At 35.4% G+C, this 21,254-nt stretch overlaps 1 protein-coding gene and 1 pseudogene across 3 annotated transcripts in view; one reads left to right on the forward strand and one right to left on the reverse strand.

Moving 5' to 3' along the window:
- Window positions 1-3,373: 3,373 nt before the first annotated feature.
- The window catches only part of ABCB25 (ABC transporter of the mitochondrion 3), a 41,326-nt gene continuing 23,445 nt past the window's right edge, over window positions 3,374-21,254 (reverse strand). The window contains exons 6-20 of one of the 2 annotated variants that reach the window (XM_028229795.2): window positions 20,452-20,554; window positions 20,118-20,225; window positions 19,693-19,776; window positions 19,510-19,570; window positions 18,920-19,065; window positions 18,719-18,835; window positions 12,631-12,716; window positions 11,639-11,727; window positions 9,016-9,071; window positions 8,066-8,146; window positions 7,855-7,920; window positions 7,666-7,758; window positions 5,401-5,465; window positions 4,276-4,411; window positions 3,374-3,773 (exon numbers count right to left, since the gene is read on the reverse strand). In XM_028229795.2, the coding sequence (XP_028085596.2) occupies window positions 3,630-3,773; window positions 4,276-4,411; window positions 5,401-5,465; window positions 7,666-7,758; window positions 7,855-7,920; window positions 8,066-8,146; window positions 9,016-9,071; window positions 11,639-11,727; window positions 12,631-12,716; window positions 18,719-18,835; window positions 18,920-19,065; window positions 19,510-19,570; window positions 19,693-19,776; window positions 20,118-20,225; window positions 20,452-20,554 (1,435 nt within the window). In that variant the 3' untranslated portion in view covers window positions 3,374-3,629. Of the gene's footprint in view, window positions 3,774-4,275; window positions 4,888-5,400; window positions 5,466-7,665; window positions 7,759-7,854; window positions 7,921-8,065; window positions 8,147-9,015; window positions 9,072-11,638; window positions 11,728-12,630; window positions 12,717-18,718; window positions 18,836-18,919; window positions 19,066-19,509; window positions 19,571-19,692; window positions 19,777-20,117; window positions 20,226-20,451; window positions 20,555-21,254 lie in introns of both variants that reach the window. The other variant, XR_014364160.1, reaches the window with a different exon arrangement.
- On the forward strand, window positions 14,353-15,710 carry LOC145822617 (vesicle-associated membrane protein 721 pseudogene; annotated as a pseudogene). Its single transcript, XR_014364161.1, has one exon. The product of XR_014364161.1 is annotated as a vesicle-associated membrane protein 721 pseudogene (transcript).

Raw genomic sequence — 21,254 nt, forward strand, 5'->3', positions numbered from 1 at the left:
TTTTAACCTTAAATTTTTTACTCTATCTTAATTTGATCTAATTGATTATGATTGTTAACATTATTTTATTTTTAAAAAAATGCACAAATGAGCGGCATTTGTCGTGCTTTTAGAGACAAAATTATAAAATTGATCAACTTAATTAGTTAATCTCAATCACCTTAGTGATCATCTTTCATAATTTAAAAAATAAATAATCAAATAACCCTAATAGCTTTGTCAATCAGACCAAATTAACACAAAATCTAAAATTAACGATCAAAATTAAATCCATTGAAAGTGTGAAAACCAAAATAACACGAGATAATGTGAAAACTACCTATGCAATTTGCCAATAAAAAAATTCATGTAAATTTAAAATGCATAAGAGAAGAGAAGTTAGTATAATTTTCCCTTTTAATTTTTTGTGTTTTGTTTTTTGTTTTAAAAATCTTAAGAGTAAGGACTTAAAAGTGAAAGTCAGGATGTAATTTAGTTTTATTTTTGTTGTTCGTTTTAAAAATCTTGTAAGGAATTGAAACAGAAACTAGAGGAGCTCACCACAAACGCCTAATTTGTCAAAATTAACCAATTATGTGTAACCGACACCAAAAATAACATAACAAATCATTACCAAAAGGTAATTTTAAATCAATCTAAAAAAATAGTTATAATTTTAAATTTAAATTTGAAAGTAATGATTTAAACTGTTCATTTTATAAGATAATTCGTATATATCAATCATAAAAAATATAAATAAAAAAAACTATTAAGTCAATTCAATGATTATAACTTTTTCATTTTATTTTGCTTGTCTCCAGTGATCTATTTTTTAAAATATATTTATCATCTATTTTTTACAAGACAAATGGCATAAAATAAATAAAATTACGATTATCAAATTAAGCTAACTTTTTCATAAATAATATATTGAAAATTGTACAAAATTAACATTCGGATGATACAAACCCGATATGTTCAAGAAGCCTACTCATGGTAGTTTGGGCAACTTACACCAATAGTTCTTATATTTTGTCTCTTGTATCATTTTGATCTCTATATTTTCAATTGGTTCAATTTTAACCCTTAGTTCTATATTTTGTGTCAATTTAGATAACGCTGTTGGTGTTTTTGATGGAAATAATCATTGAATTAGTTAAGGTTAACTTACTAAATTGAACAATTTTGTAATTTTGCCTCTAAAAGCATGCCATATGTCACTTATGTGCATTTTTTTCATTCAAAAATGCTAACAATTGAAAGCAATTGGATTAAACTGAGACAAATTCATAAATTCATGATCAAAATCAAGTCAATTAAAATTACAAAAATCAAATAATATAAGGACCAAAATACAAGGGTTATTAGTGTAATTTCTCCAAGTAATTTTCCCTTTAGTTACAGTCTGCTCTAATGAACTCAACTAGAAGGATAGAGTTACTGAATATTTAAATGTGGTATAATTACTCTCCAATCCTATTTAATGAACTCAAATATCATTTAGTCTTATACGTCTTTTGAACACACTAATAAATCCTGATATTTATCTTTTACCCATCTCTTTCTCTCTCTCCAACATTTCTCTAAGGCCCTCACACTGCTATTGTCACCAACCATCACCACCATTTTTGTCTACATCATCTTCCACCCGCTACCATTGTCGTCCATTCACTAACACTACCGATGTACACTCTACCGTCATTCACCAATCCACCACCACCACCATTTACTAACCACCTTCATCGTCACCGATCTACACTTTGCAACTATGATCTCCACTTTACCGTCGCTGATTCACTGATTTAATTGTTTCAATGGTAAAATCAACTCCAAATGAAGTATTTTTCAAATCTTTCCTATTCTCCCTCTCTGACTGTTTATTTTTCAAAGAAGATCTGCTGCAAAATTATTTTTCAGTGATAAATTTATCAATTTTTGATTATATATGTATATACAATGAGAGTATCTTGTGATTAAGTGAATGTAAATGTAAGTGTTTTTAGCATCTGTAATTTTTTAACAAATCACTCAGTGATATTCTTTGCATGTTCAAAGGTTCTCCACAACCCGGTATCCAAGTTAGAGTAAATTACACTTTACCCTTTTATGTTTGGTTACTTTATCACTTTGCCCCTTCATGTTTCAAATTTTTCCTAATTTACACCCAAAGCTAATTTCTGTTAAAAATTAGACAAAAAATAGGAAAATGTCTCGTAGCTCAATTTTTGTGGCTCAAAAGTGGCTCAAATGGCCAAAACGACGTCGTTTTGGCCATTTTTATGTTGTTCTGTACTCAAAACGACGTCGTTTTGGCTATTTGAGCCACTTTTGAGCCACAAAATTTGAGCTACGTAGCATTGTCGAAAAAAATACATTAATAATCACGTAACATAAAAATATTTTATTATATATAATTGACACATTTGATACAAACTCAAAATCTAATAAAATAATATTATTTTTTTTATATGATAATTATCGTGATATTTTTCATTTAATTTTGAACATAAATTAATTTAGGAATAAACTGAAAAAAAAAAACTTAAAATATAAAATACCAAAATGAGAAAAAAAATAAACTTTAAGTACGGAAGTGATAAAGTGGCTAAACATAACAGGGGCAAAAAGCAATTTACCCATCGAAGTTATCACAAGTTGTCTGCAAACACAATCTACTTTGCAAGATCTTAATTTTTTTTTCGTTTACATACTTTAATATAAAATCAATTGTATCACTGAATGTATCAATATGAAGGGATTGTTTGAAATGATCTAAATAAATATATTTTTTATCTTTTTACGAAAAAATATGTAAAAAAATAAAAAAATGATGTGATGAAAAAAAGATAAAAAGATAGATTATTTAAGGGATGCCAAACCACCCCTGAATTTATCATTGAATGGATCTGGAATTCTTTTATAGATGTTGTATTAATCTATGATAGTGAAAACTAATATGAACTATTTTCTGATAAATACTATCTATTAATCTGTAATAATGAAAATTAATATGAACTATTTTCTGATAAATACTTTACTATCTACTTTCTGAACTAAGGAGGTGATGACGGCAGTAATATGGTGGTGATGAAAATTGTTTTTGTTAAAAAATAGTTGGAAAAATATCACCGAAAGTTGTGGGAGATTAAAGGTAATTATCATAGTTAGAGACGGCAGCCAAGGGTGGCCACCGGAGATCAGAGGTAGTTGTCAGAGGTCGCCACTGGAGGTCAGAGGTTGAAGGTTGTCTCAGCTGGAAATAATTGCTGGCAGCAGGGTCATGCCAGTAGTGTTATGGTTAAAGTGTTGAATGAGATAAGGTAAAAGATATTTTGAAGATATTGATGATTAAAAAAAAAAACTTCTAAATAAATAAGTCTAAAACCGGCCCCTGAGTGCCAAATTTAAATGTTTCATTAGATTGAAGTAAGCCAATTTGCCAACCCTTTTATAATGCCAACCCTTTTATAAAGCTAGCAGAAGTTCTCAAGAATGATAAAAACCAAAAAATACCGGAAAATGGTAAACCTGACTATAAATTGAGTCATGCTGACTATTAATTGACAATAAATACCTGAATACTAATTGTACACAACACACAAAAATAATTTTGAATTTTGAAAGATATATATATATATATATATATTTTTTCATGCCACCACTTTTGCAACTGTATCAACTCCATCGGTAGAGTTATTTTGCTGTCCCCAGAGCTGGGCATATCTTCCGGCATTCAACAAGAGATTTTCATGGGGTCCTTGTTCCACTACCTTCCCATTCTCCAGAACTATAATCTGACAACAATTAATCAAAAATATCAAATTTATAGCTCGGTGAAGCATATATATATATATATATATATCAAAGGTACATTCACATTCCAAAAAAATCTAAACGAAAAATGGTTTGTTTATGTATATAGATGACAATGCGTCTCTGAATTGTTAAAAGGCCGCAAGTTCTTTTTTATGCACAACTTGCAAGAAGAAGAAAAAAAAATTAATAGGGGAAAAAGACGTAAAGTTTTGAAGGCAAGAGTGGTGTAAATCTCTTAATCGGAGAAATTGGAAGATTGATAGAAATGAAGACAAATTTTGAGGAAAGGTACATAAAGTTGAAATACAATTTAACAACAGAAGGCAATAAGTTTTCCAGAAAAAGAAAACAGAATACGAAAACACAATCAAACATACCATTCCAAGCCCATGAAAACAAGAAGCAATGCATCCAACTATAACCTTGATAAATGTAACAAAACAAAAACAAAAAAACAAATTCAATACCAATAATGCTTACCTGATCACACTGCATTGCTGTCGTAAGCCTATGAGCTATAAAGACTGAAGTTCTATTGTTAGAAAGGGACTTCAAAGCACTTAATATCTCTGCTTCCGTTGTGCTATCAAGTGCGCTAGTAGCTTCATCACAAAGCCTGCATAAGTTTCAATTGTGATTTGTAGTTACAATTCATTCACTTCCTCACTGAAAGGAAAACCTTAAACCCTCCCTTTCCTAAGATTGGGACCAACTATGAAGAAGTAAAACTCCAAAATATAAGCAGATTTCACAATTGACAAATTTTTAAAACAAAAAAATAAAAAGAGCACACAATGTAACTTCAGTAATGCTAGGAGAAAAGCAACTGGTCAGTAGCTAGTAGTTGCGAAAAAGCAATCATTAATTTGAACTTGAATTCGCTCTGTAAGTAGTGAAAGTTGACAAGGGGATGTTTCACGCAAAGTATGGGATGGACAAAGTGAGGAAGGTGCTCTGGAGCATTCTGCAATCAACTTATATTCTGAACAAACATAAGGCCACTTGCACTTCATGATTTAAAATGGACGGTTGTCAATAATTTTGATTCATGAATTTCCAGTGTATAAGATATCGTAGAAATGGCTCTGCCGCCTGGCAAAGAAGTTAGAACTAAAATTGTTACAAGATGATTATGTGCAATAGATAAAATAAAGAAAAAAAAATGTGTGGTGGTTATTGGGACACTAGATGACACTCAATACTAGAACATGCACAAGTTAATCCAACAAAAAGAGCGGAGAGGAAACCTATGTCAGTTGCTCAAAGGATTCCTTAATTATTTCAATTTGTCAAAATGAGAAAATTACGTAAAACATATGATGCTAAAATAGCAACTCATTTCAACCAGCCAACCAGCGATAAATGAGAAAAGGTATTGGACAATTTTAAAATTTAAACTTCTCTCTTTGTACCAGCTTAATGTGGCGGCAAATATTCAGGATTAGTGATCTTGAGATGTGATTAAAAGGCTGTATGTTGACCAAGGACCAGATGTGAGAGACAAACAGAAAGCACTATGTAGGTGCACACAAGGGCGGCATTTGACCACAAGGATGGTGGCTCAAACAAACCAAAGCAGAAAAAATTGAAAGAAAAGACACTTACAGAAGGGCAGGTGCTTTCAGGAATGCACGAGCTAGTGCCACACGTTGCTTCTCACCACCACTTAACTGCAGGAAATAAAAGCATCACCTAATTACTGGAAATACCATTTCCCATTGAAAATAAAAAGAAAAACTTTTGAAAATAAATAATTTGGACATTAAACAGTTGGCAACTTTTGGACATTAAACAGTTGGCAACTTAATCATATTAGGTTTTTTCAGATTTTCTTTCACTCTTCTTTTTCTACGATTTGTAGGTATCTACAGTTGAAGGTTCAAAATTATCAAGGTTTCACCAAACTGCATACTTAAAATGTTGTTTACTTGGGACATATCAAAATATCTCCAACAAGATTTTCAAAACCTAGTAAAGAAGTTTTTCCATTAACATTTCTGACAACCAGGAACATGTGAAATTATTTGTATTTAGTTTATACTTAGGCTAGGAAGAAGTGAAGTTATCCTCACCCTATTAGCCAACTACTGACAATAAGGTTGTATTTCGATCATGGATTTGGGTAGAGATTTGGAAAGGGAAACGACAAGGGAAGGGAAATGGAGAAAAAATTGAACTTATATTTCATTCATTTTTCCCTTGCCTTTTTCTTTCCCTTTCCAAATCCCTACCCAAATCCATTATCCAAACAAAGCCTAAAGCAATAAGGATGAATCTTTAACGTGCAATCCAAAAGAATACAGTAGTAAACTTCAATTTATTCAGAGACAAGGGGCACATGCACCAAGTAAGACCAAATGGCATTCTGGAACCACAGCACATCACTTCTCCTGGAGTGCTTTCTAGAAAACACTAACACACTAGCGATTTCCGTTTTGGCATGCATGTTCCAAAACATGGGAAACTTTCGTTCCAAAAAGGTGAATTTAACAATCCAAAGCGATCTCATAATTTTTTCTATTTTCTCATTAAAAGTTCTCCTTAATTTAAAGAAAAGTACACTATAATTTATTGGATGTGATTGGGGAACGGAAACGCATGGGACAAAGAAGAAATTAGAGATTTTGTAGTTTTATTTATTTATGATGTTTAATTTAATTTAGAGTTTTATTTGGTGAAGTGTTCTATTTTTGGTAATCATAATTAAGGTTTTTTACGATGCCTTTATATAGCCTTTTATGTAATAGTTTTAGTTAGCTTTGAATTAAAAAATATCGAAAGAGTTTTAGGAGTAGCTGTTTTTGTGAGATTAGGGTTTTGACCCTTGTGTTATTCTCTCTTCTTATTCTTCTTACCCCTTTTGATCTTTTCTTTTAGACCAATTCTCTATTTATTCTGTTTTGAGATCAATCGAATAGTTGACCAGATTTCTTCATAGCCATTCTACATCAGGATGTCAAATTAAGAAGTATACCCCTATCATACCATATTTTAAAGAAAGTGGCATACCACCCGTTTCTTGTACCAGAATGATCCGTGTTCTAGGTAACATAGGTGTTGTCTAATAATGCTAAGGAACGTGTAATAGATATATATATATACTCAACTAACATGTCTGAAACTCCAAACACTGATAGGCATTTGAGAAAGACAAACAGAAGAAAGATTGAGCAAATAAACAATTTGTTAGGTCATAAATTGGCCCCAAACTAAAGTTTGGCAAGCTGAAAGACCTGGCCAAGAAGAATTTGGATATCAGAACCTGATTAAGCACAACCAACAAACTTTTTTCTAAACCTGACGGAATGATGTCTTTTATGTTCTTCCACATTCCAATGGAATATGGAGTTGACCGATTATCAAAATTTTAGGGTTACTCTCGCAACAGTGGCTACAGTAACTTGAAACGGCAGACGTGCTACATATACATTTTAAATAAGTGAAGCAACCGTGTCAGACACATGACACCTCTGTATGCATATGGGATTTGTGCCCAACACATCTGATTGGAGATTCACCCACATTTCAAATAATTCAAGTTCACTATACATTCCTAAATAAAACTCCTTTATAATGTTCCTTCTACAACATGATTTCTTCAATAGTACCATGCTGATCATCTATGCTATATGTAAAGGCACCATTTTAATTTAAGAAGCCAAAGAATTCTAAAAAACTATGACTGCTTAACAGCAGCCTCATATCCTCAGATTAAGGGATCAAATAAACCCAGTGTCTGATGTAAAAGCCTAGTTATCCACGCCCCTCACCCAATTCATGTAACAGAGCTAACCTACCCTTTTCCTAGATGATCCATGCAAAGGATGACAGAAAGATGTATCATGTAGTTAAAAGCCGCTGGTTTCTCACCTTCAGGCCCCGTTCCCCTACCACAGTAGAATATTTTTCTGGAAAGTTCATGATAGTGTCATGAATTGCTGCCCGTCGAGCCGCATCATACACCTAGAAGGGGGAAAAGAATATGGGAATTGAAAAGAAACATCACATGACCTAAAAAGTAGAAGCAATGAAAAGTAAATAATAAATTTCGCCACAAACCTCCTCCGTTGTTGCTGAAAGACGACCATAATGAATGTTGTGAAATATTGTATCATTGAAAAGTACCTGTCAGTGCAACATGAGTTGCTTGTATTATGAAGTTAAGACTACAAAAATAAATAAATAAATAATTAAATTAAATTAACCTGGGGAACCTAAGAATTGAAATTAGAAAAGAGGGAAGTAATGAAACAAGATATGGAAAACTCACAGTGTCTTGTGGAACAACACCGACAGGCTTGCGAAGACTCTCTAGTGTTACCTTCTGTATATCTTGACCATCTATCCTTATCTGTCAAGTAGCAATTGATAATGTTGTGTGCAGATTTAAGTCAAAGAAAAGCAAACCCCTTAGCCTCTGGTCACTGGGCCAAACTTGCACGGGAAAACAAATATCACAGCACTAGGAGAAAAACATTCACACAGGTTGAGAAAATGAGAAGGTAACTTTGTGCATGGTACTTTTCCGTCCCAGTAGCATGACTGACAAGGAAAAAACTCAAAAACTTAAAGATAGCCAGTAAAATTGACATCTAGCACAACATGATAAATGAAGCTCATGAACACAGCCCTCTGTGAAGGGACCATCTTTCCGAAACAATTACAACACCAATGCCTCACAAGATATGTGTCATTAGGCCATCTCCAAACCTTAAAATTTTAATCAAATTTGAATAAAAAATTCAGTAAAACCTTTATTTGATATGAATCACTGGACAAACTTATATTTTAAGCATAAATTTGAGTAAAAGTTTCATTAATGGCAAAGTCGTAAATTTGAGAGCCCAAAAATAGCCTAGAAAATTTTGAGTACACATTTGAGTCACCCTTGATTTGGGTAAAAATCTAAGTAAAACTCAATTTGGTATAAGTTTGGGTCAAAAAGTGAAGGGTGTTAAGGATTGGAGATATGCCCTTACTCCTAGTGAACCCATTTTGAAGCAGGACCCTGGCACTTCTATATGCAATCATGCAGAGCCCAGATAGCAGAATATCGTTCAAAAACTACTTCTTTCTTAAAGGTCTTTTTGTCCAGTTTCGAGGTATTATTCATTCAATAATTGACCATAGGCCTTGGCGGGTAAAACATAGGCAGATGATGAAAATATTGGGGCATTACTCGGACTAAAAGCATCCAAATATCATAGTAGCAGTGCTTACATTTCCAGAATGGGTGTCAAACAACCTGAAGAGCAATCTAAGAATGGTCGACTTCCCTGCACACACAAATCCAATTTACGCATCAAGGGTGATGTGCAAAAAATTATCAGGTGATGCAAAAGGATGATGATATTCTTAATGGAGCACAATAAAAAATCAATAATGCTTCATAGGCAAATAGAAGAATAGTTGCCAGATTCAACAAGGACAAGCATAATCATGAAGTAAATCTTAAGAAAGAAAGTATTTGTGGTAATTCGAAATGATATATCAGTAATTGCACAGTACATCTCCAGGATAGGATTTTCAGGTGAGACTTGAAACATGTGAGGTAAATCTTCTAAGAAAATTGATCCTAAAGAAACAAGTCTTCTCAAAAATACAAGAGAGGAAGAAATCAGAATGCCATGGAAAACTAAAGAAAAATAAAAACAAAAAAGCTAAATAAACTTGCATGGACTACAAAATTATTGAAAATAATACCAAGCTCCCATTTAGAAAATAAAATCCAGAATCCTCAACAACTTAAGTTCTCATGAACCTTGACGTTAAGACCATATGCTATAGCATTGACCAAGAATTTGCCACAATAAAACATAAATTTGATGGACCACCAGAAAGAAGAAAAAGGGAACAGAAGCAGGTTGGTCTGTTAAGGAAGGTATTCCCAATACCAAGTCATCAAAAGGTTAAAAAAAATAATTACACAAGTGGCAAGTTGCACGTAACTTTAAGTAAGTGGCAAGTTGCACATAACTTTACACAGGACTCAAAAGGAAGAGCATTAGAATTGGCGACAGGAACCCCAACAAAAGTATTCAAGTTGGTCTCTTGATTGATAAACATGACTATCCACAAGAAAAGAAAAGAAAAGAAATTACACCAAAATTATCAAAGCTGCCATCTCGATTTACTGATGAATAATTATTAAGAAGGATAAAAATATTGGTAGAGATCCAAGTTGACAGTACTTGAAGAATTAAAAGTGATTGACTAACGTTGAGATGTGATTTCTAGTGCATTATGTCCTTGATCATTGCAGTTAGACTTGATTCTGTGATGAGATTGACTACCAATAAACTCTCTCTCGAGTTGTGAAGATGAGTTCTCAATTTGAAAATATTGCTGTCTCTGGCAACAAACACTGAGTGGCCTCCTATGTTACATGGACTCGGGTGCGGATATGTATTTAGAGGTCGGACTCATCAAATCATAAATTTAAGGATACGCAGACTTGGCAAAAAAATGTCATATTTTTATATTTTTAATCTAATATGTGAGATAAAATGGTACTATATTTAACTTATAGTGTCAAAATGACACTTATAGCAATTATACAACAATATGTACATATAATAATAGTGTTATATACAATTATATAAAAAGTATCCGTTGAAAAGTATCCGACACATATCCCATACCCTTGTCCAAGTGTCGAGTGTCCGACACGGGTATTTGATTTATTTTGAAGAGTCCATATAACATAGGTGGCCTCTTTAAAAATGTGAAGCCAGTCTTCATGGAAACTTGAACAAAGAAAGTAGGCATGTACAACAGCTCGGCCAGACCCAGTTTCTGCCAGGCTGGGTTGAGCTCAAGCCAAGCCAACCAAACTCCCACCAAATCTCAGGTTAGGTCAGGCCTATTCTTACAACCCTAGACTCAGCCCATGGCCCTAGGGGGGTAGGGCCTCAGTCCAGGCTTTTAGAGAGCCCTCGGTTTTTTTCAGTTTTTCCTACAAAAATGGGGCAATCCACACTTCAAATACCTCAGCCCAAGCCATAACTGAAGGGTTCCGGGACTTGGTCTAATCCTCTTAAGTGGGGTGGCAGATCGTGCTCTAATTTTCAAATTGGTGAATTTAAAGCAAAAACTAATCAAATAATTGAATTTGAAACAGATTGAACTTCTAATTAGTAGTGAGCCATCATGTGTGCTCTTAATGGTACAAGACACATGGTAGCCCACCCCTGCTGCCTCAATGCAATTCAACCCATAAGAAGTCAAAAATGGTTGGGGAAGAGAGCGCCAAGAGAAGCAACCAAAACTTGCTTACCGCTAGACCAACAATACCAATGAGTAATATCTGTGGTTTTTTTTTTATTCTTTGACATATTACATCTTAATATTTGTATTAAATGTAGTTTCTTAAACAAGTAATGACGCATAAAAATCTGAATGTTACTTTAGAAAATGTATATGAATATATACCAATAGTACATAAATATACGTATATGCATACACTAAATGCTCTCGCTTTCAAGGTATTTTGATAAACAACACTCTTGCCGTCTCACTCTGGACCCATGAATCAATAACTAAGATTCAGAACAAAGCTGGCCCAAATTAAGGTGGGGCTCGAGTGAGCCCGCAGGCCAAATTTACATGCCTAAAGAAAGTCTAGATGGTTGTTCTAAGTGAAGTAACATAACTTGTCAAAAGGGGGAGAAGGAAAAAGAGGCCATACAACCACTAGTGGGGCTACCAGAATATGAAGAGAAGAAAGAAGAGAAAGATCACATAATTTATACAATTTTGGAAATTTTTGGTGTATTATACACTTCAAAAAAATTTCAGAAACTTGCACCATAATTGAAGAATCATGAAACGTCTGAAAGCATACCACTGCCACTGGTTCCAACAATAGCAACACTCGTTCCAGCTGGCACAACAAAGGATATCCCATCAAGAATCTTTCTTTCTGGCACATAACTGCAAGAAGAGAAATAGAGAATGTCCATCAGCTAGTAATAATCCACAGCCATTACAAAAGTGGAAATGGTCAATACAGTCCAAATCCTCCCTCCCTCCCTCCCTCTCTCTTTCTTTAAGGTCAGGTAGAACCAGTAGTTGGTTGCAGATAAGTTCAAAATTTGGTGGAATGAAAATTAAAACCTGTACTTTAAAAAAAAAGACATCACAAATTTTGAATTAGACCAAAAGTTTGCAAGGGCTAATACAACATTGATTCTTAGTCGAGTCCAAGGAGAACATTATATAAGACTGCTAATAACCAACTAAATTTACTACAAGAAAAGCTGTCTATCAAAGAATTTACCACATGATAGGTAAGAAAAGACACAAACAAAGAGTACTTATCTCATAATAGAATGAGTCTCTTGAGGGAAGACCTAGTTTACAGAACCCAATTTACAAGCAATGATAAAATAAACAGTAAAAGAAAAAACTTACGGTGGCTTCAGAAAGTTCATTATGCAATATGGAAGAAGACACTGAAGGTTGGAAAATGTGTATAACGGGGGGGGGGGGGGGGAATCAAGTATCACGTATATTAAACATGCACTCGCAAAAAAAGTTGAGAGACCCAATATTTCATCAGTGCTGTCAAGGTAATTCGATGATAACCAGAAGACTTTGTACTAGCTCAGCTCTCTCCAGTGGAATTTTTAAGACATGGAGCAATAACTTCAGACCAAATGCGTATATTGTATACCCAATTGATGACTACCTAGTGGTGTTGACAGCACTGTACACATGCCCAATTTTTGTAATTATGATGTGTTCAAACACCATGTAATGTGCTTTTGCTCAAAAATGTTTCCAATTTTATCTATAGAAGGCAAAGCCAGAGAAACAAACAAAAAAAAAAAAAACCTGAAGTGAACATTGTCAAATTCAATGCTGCATCCCTTCAACTCCAGAGGCTTTGCATCAGGATCATCGCGAATGTCAGGCTTCTCCTGTGATAATCATTGAAGAAAAATATTTTGTAGGCATTCAAACTGGACTAGTGATGAAGAAAAATTACATCACTGGCAATTTGCCAACACAAAGTACTGACACAACAAAACAAAGACAAAATAGTCCTACAATAAATGATAACAGCCAAAAAATAATGAAACCTCCCTAAGCCACTTTTTTTGCCACCTCTAAATTGATGCAACCCATGAAAATATGTATATAGAATAATTATGTGTCTTTAGTGAAGCGCGTTTTTGATGTTTCAAGGTTTTACGCCCAGAGAGGATCCAGCTTAGAAATAATTATGGGATGTTGGAGAGTTATGTTTTCTTTTGGGGATTATGAGCTTGTTTTGAGTTGATATCTTGAAGAAGCCTCTTGACTTTGTATAAAAAGGAGCGGATTTGCAGAGAAAGGGACTTTTGAGTGGAGAACCACTACACAGAGCTACAACCCCAAATCTACTAGGTTTTGAGGATTTGGAAGGTAGGGTTGAGGATTAACCTCCACAGCACCTACTGATCCCTCTGTCACTGTTGAATGCATTAAGAGGCTAGCAAAAGCCATTGTTTTCGTTGTTGCCTAGATTGGAAGACTAACAGATTGAGGTATTTTCTTTAGACTTGGAGAGGAAAAAATATTTTAGAGAATCTTGGCTAGCTATTTTCTGTGTTGGAAGATTGTACTTCTTTGTTGTCTAGAGGTTTACAACCCTATGTCACCATCAAAACTTGTTTGATTTCCTGAATTGAAGTGTCAAGAACTTCAATTTCTGCATCTAACTGCCTATTTGCGGTGAGCATTTGCATTACAAATTCTTTCCAAAAAAAGATTGAGTTGGAATCCTCAAATGAGAAGCTTGATGACAAAGATGATGATAATTTGAATACATTGATTGAGAAAAAAGAAAAATAGAAAAAGAATGCTAACTCAGCCTGCAAAATGCGATAAATCATTGGCATAAGACAAGAAATTACTGCAAAATCTTACAAGGACAAAAAAAATTGGGTCTAGATCATATTCATTTAGTTTAACTGATAGGTTGTAATTGTCATTGAACGCAATTTACTTGATAATAATAACATGGGTGGTGATGTGGATAATAAAACATTGGTAATTGCAGGACTGGAGGAATTCATTCTCTGTCAAGTAAAAATTAAACCTTGCATCCAATAGTTGACAGTTCATTCCCAAGTGGAAGTACCACTGTACCAGTGCTCCAAATGTTCTGTATAACTAAGAATGATTGGGACTATTCACTTGGATAGATTTCTCACCAACAGCTGACTTAGGCCTCGTTTGGCATGTCAGTGTTTTAGTCTAAAAGTCAAAAAGTTATTAAAAAAGTCAAAAAGCCTATAACTTATACCAAAAAATCAAAGATTCCCTTTTCTCTTTACTTTTTGCATATCTTTTCGTAAAAAACCAAAAAGTCATTTCAAACATATTAGTTTTTTTTTTTCTCATATTTTAGCCAAAAAGCTAAAAAATTACTAAAATAGCATGTTCCCAAACGAGGCCTTAATTATAGTCAACAGGTTTTCCCTATACTGCAGGTTGGAGGTATCTTTACTCTTTAGATCATCCATTCTTTATATCCTCCTTAATCCGGTCCCTGGTTGTTGGTTTCTGTTAAAATCCACCCACTACACCACTACCACCTCACCTACTCCACTAAACCTAACCCACTACACCACTATCACCTCCACTTCACCTACTCCACTAAACCTAACCCACTACACCACTACCACATCACCTACTCCACTAAACCTAACCCACTACACCACTACCACCTCCACTTCACCTACTCCACCTACCACCTACTACCACCTACTCTTCTATATATAGGAATCATTGTAACATATCAAGAGATCAATCAATAATACAATCAATTTATTCTCTCTCTCTTTTCCTAAACATTAATTCTAATATTTGTTTCTCTCTCTCTTTTCCTATACATTAATTCTAACATGGTATCAGAGCAAGGTTAAAGATCTTGGTGTTCTTCGCCTTCCGGCGGGCGGCAACCTTGCCTTGACCGCCCGCCGGAGCTCAACCAATTCAAACCTCCCTCTCCCTCTCGGCACATCACTTTCTCTCTCTACAAATTTCTCCGTCCGTTTATCTCTCTACCCCTTTGTCTCTCTAAGTTTTAGGGTTTTGAGTGTGAGAGAGATGGGGCAACAGTCTTTGATCTACAGCTTCGTGGCTAGAGGAACAGTGGTTCTCGCCGAATTCACCGAATTCACTGGAAATTTCACGAGCATCGCTTCTCAGTGCCTCCAGAAACTCCCTTCCTCCAACAACAAGTTCACCTACAACTGCGATGGCCACACCTTCAACTATCTCGTCGAAGACGGCTTCACTTATTGTGTCGTCGTTGTGGAATCTGCTGGCAGACAGATTCCAATGGCATTTCTTGAACGAGTTAAGGAGGATTTCACCAAGAGATATGGTGGTCGAAAAGCTGCAACTGCTGCTGCTAATAGCCTGAATAGGGAGTTTGGACCCAAACTTAAGGAGCAGATACAGTACTGTGTGGATCATCCAGAGGAGATCAGCAAGCTTTCCAAAGTAAAGGCTCAGGTTTCAGAAGTCAAAGGAGTGATGATGGAAAATATTGAGAAGGTTTTGGATCGTGGAGAGAAGATTGAGCTTCTAGTGGATAAAACAGAGAACCTTCGCTCTCAGGCACAAGACTTCAGGACCCAGGGTACCCAAATGAGGAGGAAAATGTGGTTACAGAATATGAAGATAAAGCTTATAGTTCTTGGTATCCTCATTGCCTTAATTTTGATCATAGTTTAATTGTGCATGGGCCAACCTTCTCCACTCATTTATTTTATTATTATTTTTTACAAATCCATACCCACTCTAATTCATACCTCCTCACTTTTTAAAACGCATGCTGATTCACGCTACCCCTACTTTACCCCACTTTACCTTTATTTATTTTATTTTATCAAAAAATAAAAATAAAAAAAATAAAAAAATACCAAACCCATTGCAGGTTTTCACCAAAACCGTGGGCCAAGAAACTCACGTGAACCAATTTTTTTTTCCCTCACTCTCTCGTTTTGATTTCACATATCTTCTTATTATTTCTTTCTTTTTTTCTTTTTCTTTTTCTTTCACTTTATTTTTTCATCTTTTTTTCCCTTATTTTTTTTTTTGCACAAAAAAAAAAAAAAAAAAAGGGGAAGAAGACGAACTGCACACCAAACTCATTTTATTCATGTCGGGGCTCACCCCGATCACCATTTTACACCCAAAAAAAAAAACACAAAACACAAAACAAAACAAAACCAACACAAATCGGAACAGTGGCATTTTTCTTCTCTACTCTGCCGCTGGTCTCTTCTTCTTGCCTCCGTCTTGGCCGGCCCTTGACGGTATTGCCTCCGTGCTTCCTAGACCACCAAGCAAGTTGCCTCCTCCCTGCTCCTCCACTACAGCATATGGTGGACCTCCAAATCGAAACATCACGGTGGCCTTCCGCTTCAGCTCCTTGTTTTCTGCCTTTAGCACACTTATCTCTGCTCGCGCATCCTTATACATGCGTTGGAGCAGAGCCAGCTGGGAGTTTAACTGTTGCACCTCATTTGTCCTGCTCTGCAGCCGGTGCGACAAGTTTGTGACCGCAGTCATGGTTTCCACACATGACTTCAGAGTATACTGATTGGCCTCAATATCAGTTTGCACCGCCATTTTTTGCTCCACCGACCGCATCGGAAAGTTCAACGGAGCAAACACAGAGGTGTTTGGTTGAGGTTCACTGGCCACCGCACCAGTTCTCTCTCTTGTTGACTCATTGAGGTCGGGAAAGAGAGTGAGTAGACCTCGGGATGAAGAGGCCATATTCTGGGTAGCTGAACGGGAAGAAGAGGCCATGTTTTTTGGGTTGCTGAGTGTTTCCGAGAAGGGTTGGATACAGAGTATTTACAGATTGTTTCAGAATAACAAGTTCAGAGGTTTCAGTCTGGTTTGGTTTCCTCCGCCTCCGCATTGGTTTATATTGACACAGACGACACGGCCGACACGCCGCTCTGTCGCTCACGTGCCTCGCCGCGTCTCCGGCTCACCTTTTGATGGCTCGACGCTTTCTGTCGGGCACGACTTTTGATGAAGTGGGCGCGCCTTTTGAGGGCGCAACTTTTGATGGCACGCCTTTTATGGGCACGCATTTTGATGGCACGTCTTTTTATGGATTGGGCACGCCTTTTTGATGGCACGCCTTTTGAAAGATTGGGCACACCTTTTGAGGGTGCGACTTTTTAAGGGTCCGACAAGACTCTGTAAACTGTCCCGACATTGATTCCGGTTAGCTCCTTCATGGGTCCGACAAGACTCTGTAAACTGTCCCGACATTGATTCCGGTTAGTTTCTACAAGGGTCCAGCAAGACTCTGTAAACTGTCACAACAACTGTCACAACATTGTCTGCTACAACGGTCCGACATGACCCCATAAACTGTCTTCTACATCGGTCTGACACCGTCATCCAGTGTCCTCTACACCGTTATGACACCACCATACAGTGTCCTCTACAACGTTATGACACCCCCATACAGTGTCCTCTACAACGTTATGACACCACCATCCAGTGTCTTCACCAATGGTCTGACACGACCATACAGTGTCTCCTATCCTCTTTTATTTTTATGTATTTTCTTGTTTTGTTACTCTCTCCAAACTCAAGTTGGTTAGTTCCTATCCCCCTTGAGTTTGCGGGGGGCTGTTAAAATCCACCCACTACACCACTACCACCTCACCTACTCCACTAAACCTAACCCACTACACCACTATCACCTCCACTTCACCTACTCCACTAAACCTAACCCACTACACCACTACCACATCACCTACTCCACTAAACCTAACCCACTACACCACTACCACCTCCACTTCACCTACTCCACCTACCACCTACTACCACCTACTCTTCTATTTATAGGAATCATTGTAACATATCAAGAGATCAATCAATAATACAATCAATTTATTCTCTCTCTCTTTTCCTATACATTAATTCTAATATTTGTCTTGGACTTCCCGGCGTTCTTTGTAGTGCTATTACAGAGTAGCATACTGAAATTGTTGTCCCCTAAGAAGTTCCCAGGCATCTAGTACTTCTTGTTTGGCACCAACAGATTTTGAAAGGCGTTGGCCAGACTGCATGACTAAAATAGTATCTAGTATTGGCAATTTAAGTTCTTTGGCATTGGGCACTTTGCACTTGTCTCCTCCACCAAGGTTATTTATTTGCATCTCATTAATTGTTTAAAGAAAAAAAAAAATATCATGCAACTTAACTTGAAGATGGTAAGAAGTCACTAAACAGAAACACCATACAAAAGAGAACATCATTTGTTCATTTTTGTTAACCTTTTTTTTGCAAGTATCCTTTTTTTGTTACCTTTCCATTTAACACTCTTAAAGAGAGAAGGAGAGGGAACCAGATTACAATAACTATTGGTCTGCAAAAATTCAAAAAAAAAAAAAAATAGTAATATAAAAAGAATTACCAAGAAAAATGCATACATAGTATGTGTGACTCAAGTGGTAAGGGCTTTCTTTGCCAAACCTGTGATCTCATTTTTCAAGTCTTGTCCTCCTCTAAATTTAATTTTTACATAAACAACAATTACAGGGATATTTTGGGAAAACCCAAAATATGAGACATTTTGTGTCAACACCATACAATTTACACATTTCTTTTATTCAAATTTTGTCTTGTTAATTATTAACTTTTTAGAGTGACATCAAAAAAGGTGTATCATGTATAGAGAAAAAAAAAAATTTAAAATGAAAAAAAGCTACCAAGCAAAAAACAACATAATTCCTTTATGAAACCTATCACCATTTTTTAATATTAAAATTCCAATAGTACATGAATACAAATGCAGGCTAGACCTGCAAAGACCCAAGATTCATGTCACACACAAAGTAAACAGGACCTATTGAATCTGAAACTGAGAGAGACATAAGAAGCGGCTAAATACCTCTAGTAACTGAAACATGGACTTCATGTCAATAAGACTTTGTATAGTCTCACGATATACACTGCCAAGGAAGTTGAGCGGAAGAGACAGCTGGAACAGGAGCCCATTTACCATAACCTACATTCCGAGGATAATTTATGTGAATCATCATTTCAAACATACAAAAATTTAATCAGTAAACATATTAAGTAGGAATTTTACCAAATCACCAACTGTCATCTGGCCAGTCATAATCCCATTGGAACACAACACCATAGCTGCTGATAGAGCTACGCTAAATGTTACATTTTGGCCAAAATTCAAGAAAGCAAGGCTACGTTGCGTTTTTAATGCAGCATCTTCATACCCTGAAAGATAGAATTATCATCATGAATCAATTAACTGTACTCTATTTGGAAATAAAAATCAAATTGGGCACTTAAATTACAATAATACTGAACAAAATGGATTCATAAACCACTACAAAATCCAGAAAACTATAGCAAGGGGGGCACTACGTGCCCCAAACCACCATTGCAATTTGCAATGATGTTATATTGTATATATCCAGACCATCGTTGCACATATTTTATAAGGTGGTACAAGTATAAGCAGCAAAATCCACTCAATTTGATGACGTTAAGATATATCAGCATATATGCATTAGACAACAACTACAGCTACTGTAACAGGTCCTTCTCCCAACCACTCAAGGTCGACTGAGTAATGCAATTTTTTAGTCAGCTCTATCTTCAGTTGTATCTTTAGTTCAATCATATGTGAATAACTTCTATAACAACCAAACAACTTACTCTTTAAGAACTCATCATATTTTTCAACTTCATAAGCCTCGTTGTTGAAATATTTGACGGTCTGCATATGTAACGACATTAGGTGAGAAAAGATCACCAACAAGAAAGGCTAGGGCAAGAAAAATAAGGAATCTAGTATGCATTAAAAGAAAGATATACAAGAAAGATAAATTAATACTTCACCTCATAATTGATAAGTGAATCTATTGCCCTCGTACTTGCATCATTATCAGCTTTGTTCATGGCCTTCCTAAACTTAGTCCTCCACTACAAAACACAATTGAAGGGTGACACTTAAGTAGAACAAAAAACAATTGCATAAATTTCGTCTGCTTAAGAGAATCAAAAAGTAGACGAGGAAGCAGGTTTGGCCCAAACAAATATTAAGTCAGAACAACTTCTGTGGCTCTATAAAAAGTAAAATGACACAACTGAGTTGTGCAGTGAACATCTATATCAGAATACGCAGTTGCCAGTGGATGAAACAATTATAAGGAGACTACCATAAGATAAAGGAAACAAAGCACGCTCCTTAACTCACCAAAAATAAATTAGTCTACCATACAATATAATAAATAAAAGAAGAATAAGAATGTGCAGTGGATAACCTGTGTTATGATCAATGTGAAAATAACATATGCAGCAACTGATAGGGAAGTGATCAACGCAAATGGTGCTCCAAATTTGTATGCCAGTATACCTGATACCATAGATATCTGGAAGGATACACGTTAAATCTGACAAAATTGCATTCAGAGACCAAAAAGCAAAGGCATGTATATGATCCAAGCAAATTATGGCCCAGTGATTAAAAAATGAATAATTTATTCAAAAAACCCATGTCAGTGAATCCTCAAGTGGTCATTGCAAGCAGCCCACAGACAACTGCATATTGGTTAAACCATTATGCCAGTTGAAACAATAAAGGTTATAGAGTCGCACCTCTAAGATGGTGGGTACAACATTGAATACCATGGAAGAAAGGATGAAGTTTATTGCACGGCTACCACGATCAATAATCCGATTTAAAGCACCTGTTTCTCGACTGCAAACAGAAAGAGCATGTAAGAAACAGAAGAGTTTTGTCATTCAACTTTTTAATGTATTTAGTCTAAGACGAAAAAGGCAAGGAAAAAAAAGGCTGTCAACATAATTACAAGAATGAATATATGTGTATCACCAACCCGAGGTGTATTATCAATCCAAAAATATAAATATGTCATCATATATTTGCTTCACACTCTGAATCCCTCTTATTTAAGCTATTTCTACCTAATAAACTGTAGACAGAAATGGCACCAAATAGTCTAGCACAAACTCCCAAATTAAAATAAGCTATAATCAACTTATAGAAACTGCAACAAACAGCCACTTTGATTAGTTATGAGATTATGAAAAATGTAGAGATTTTTGTATAATTATTGTATCAAAATTAGGGTTTTTGTGTATAATCCTAAACTTTCTAGAAATTTCCTTTCAATAAACTAGCTTTGTGCATGAATTTGTTAAATTCATTTCAAAAAGGCAAAAGCCCCAAATTTTTCAAAATATTAGAAATTGAAAGTTGATGAAATTGTGGAATTGATACTTCTTTTGATGAATTGAAAATGGCCATGAGGTTGTGATATATATTGAGATACAATTAGAGATAATTGTTTGGGGTAATCGGTGAAGAGTTGCATTGTTGTGTTGTGGAATTGATTGATGATTTATGATATTTGAAACCATTTGGAAAATCATGCATT

This window comes from Camellia sinensis, chromosome 3 (genome assembly GCF_055761805.1).
Source record: "Camellia sinensis isolate YWXY chromosome 3, ASM5576180v1, whole genome shotgun sequence".
In the NCBI taxonomy this organism is placed as follows: domain Eukaryota; kingdom Viridiplantae; phylum Streptophyta; class Magnoliopsida; order Ericales; family Theaceae; genus Camellia; species Camellia sinensis.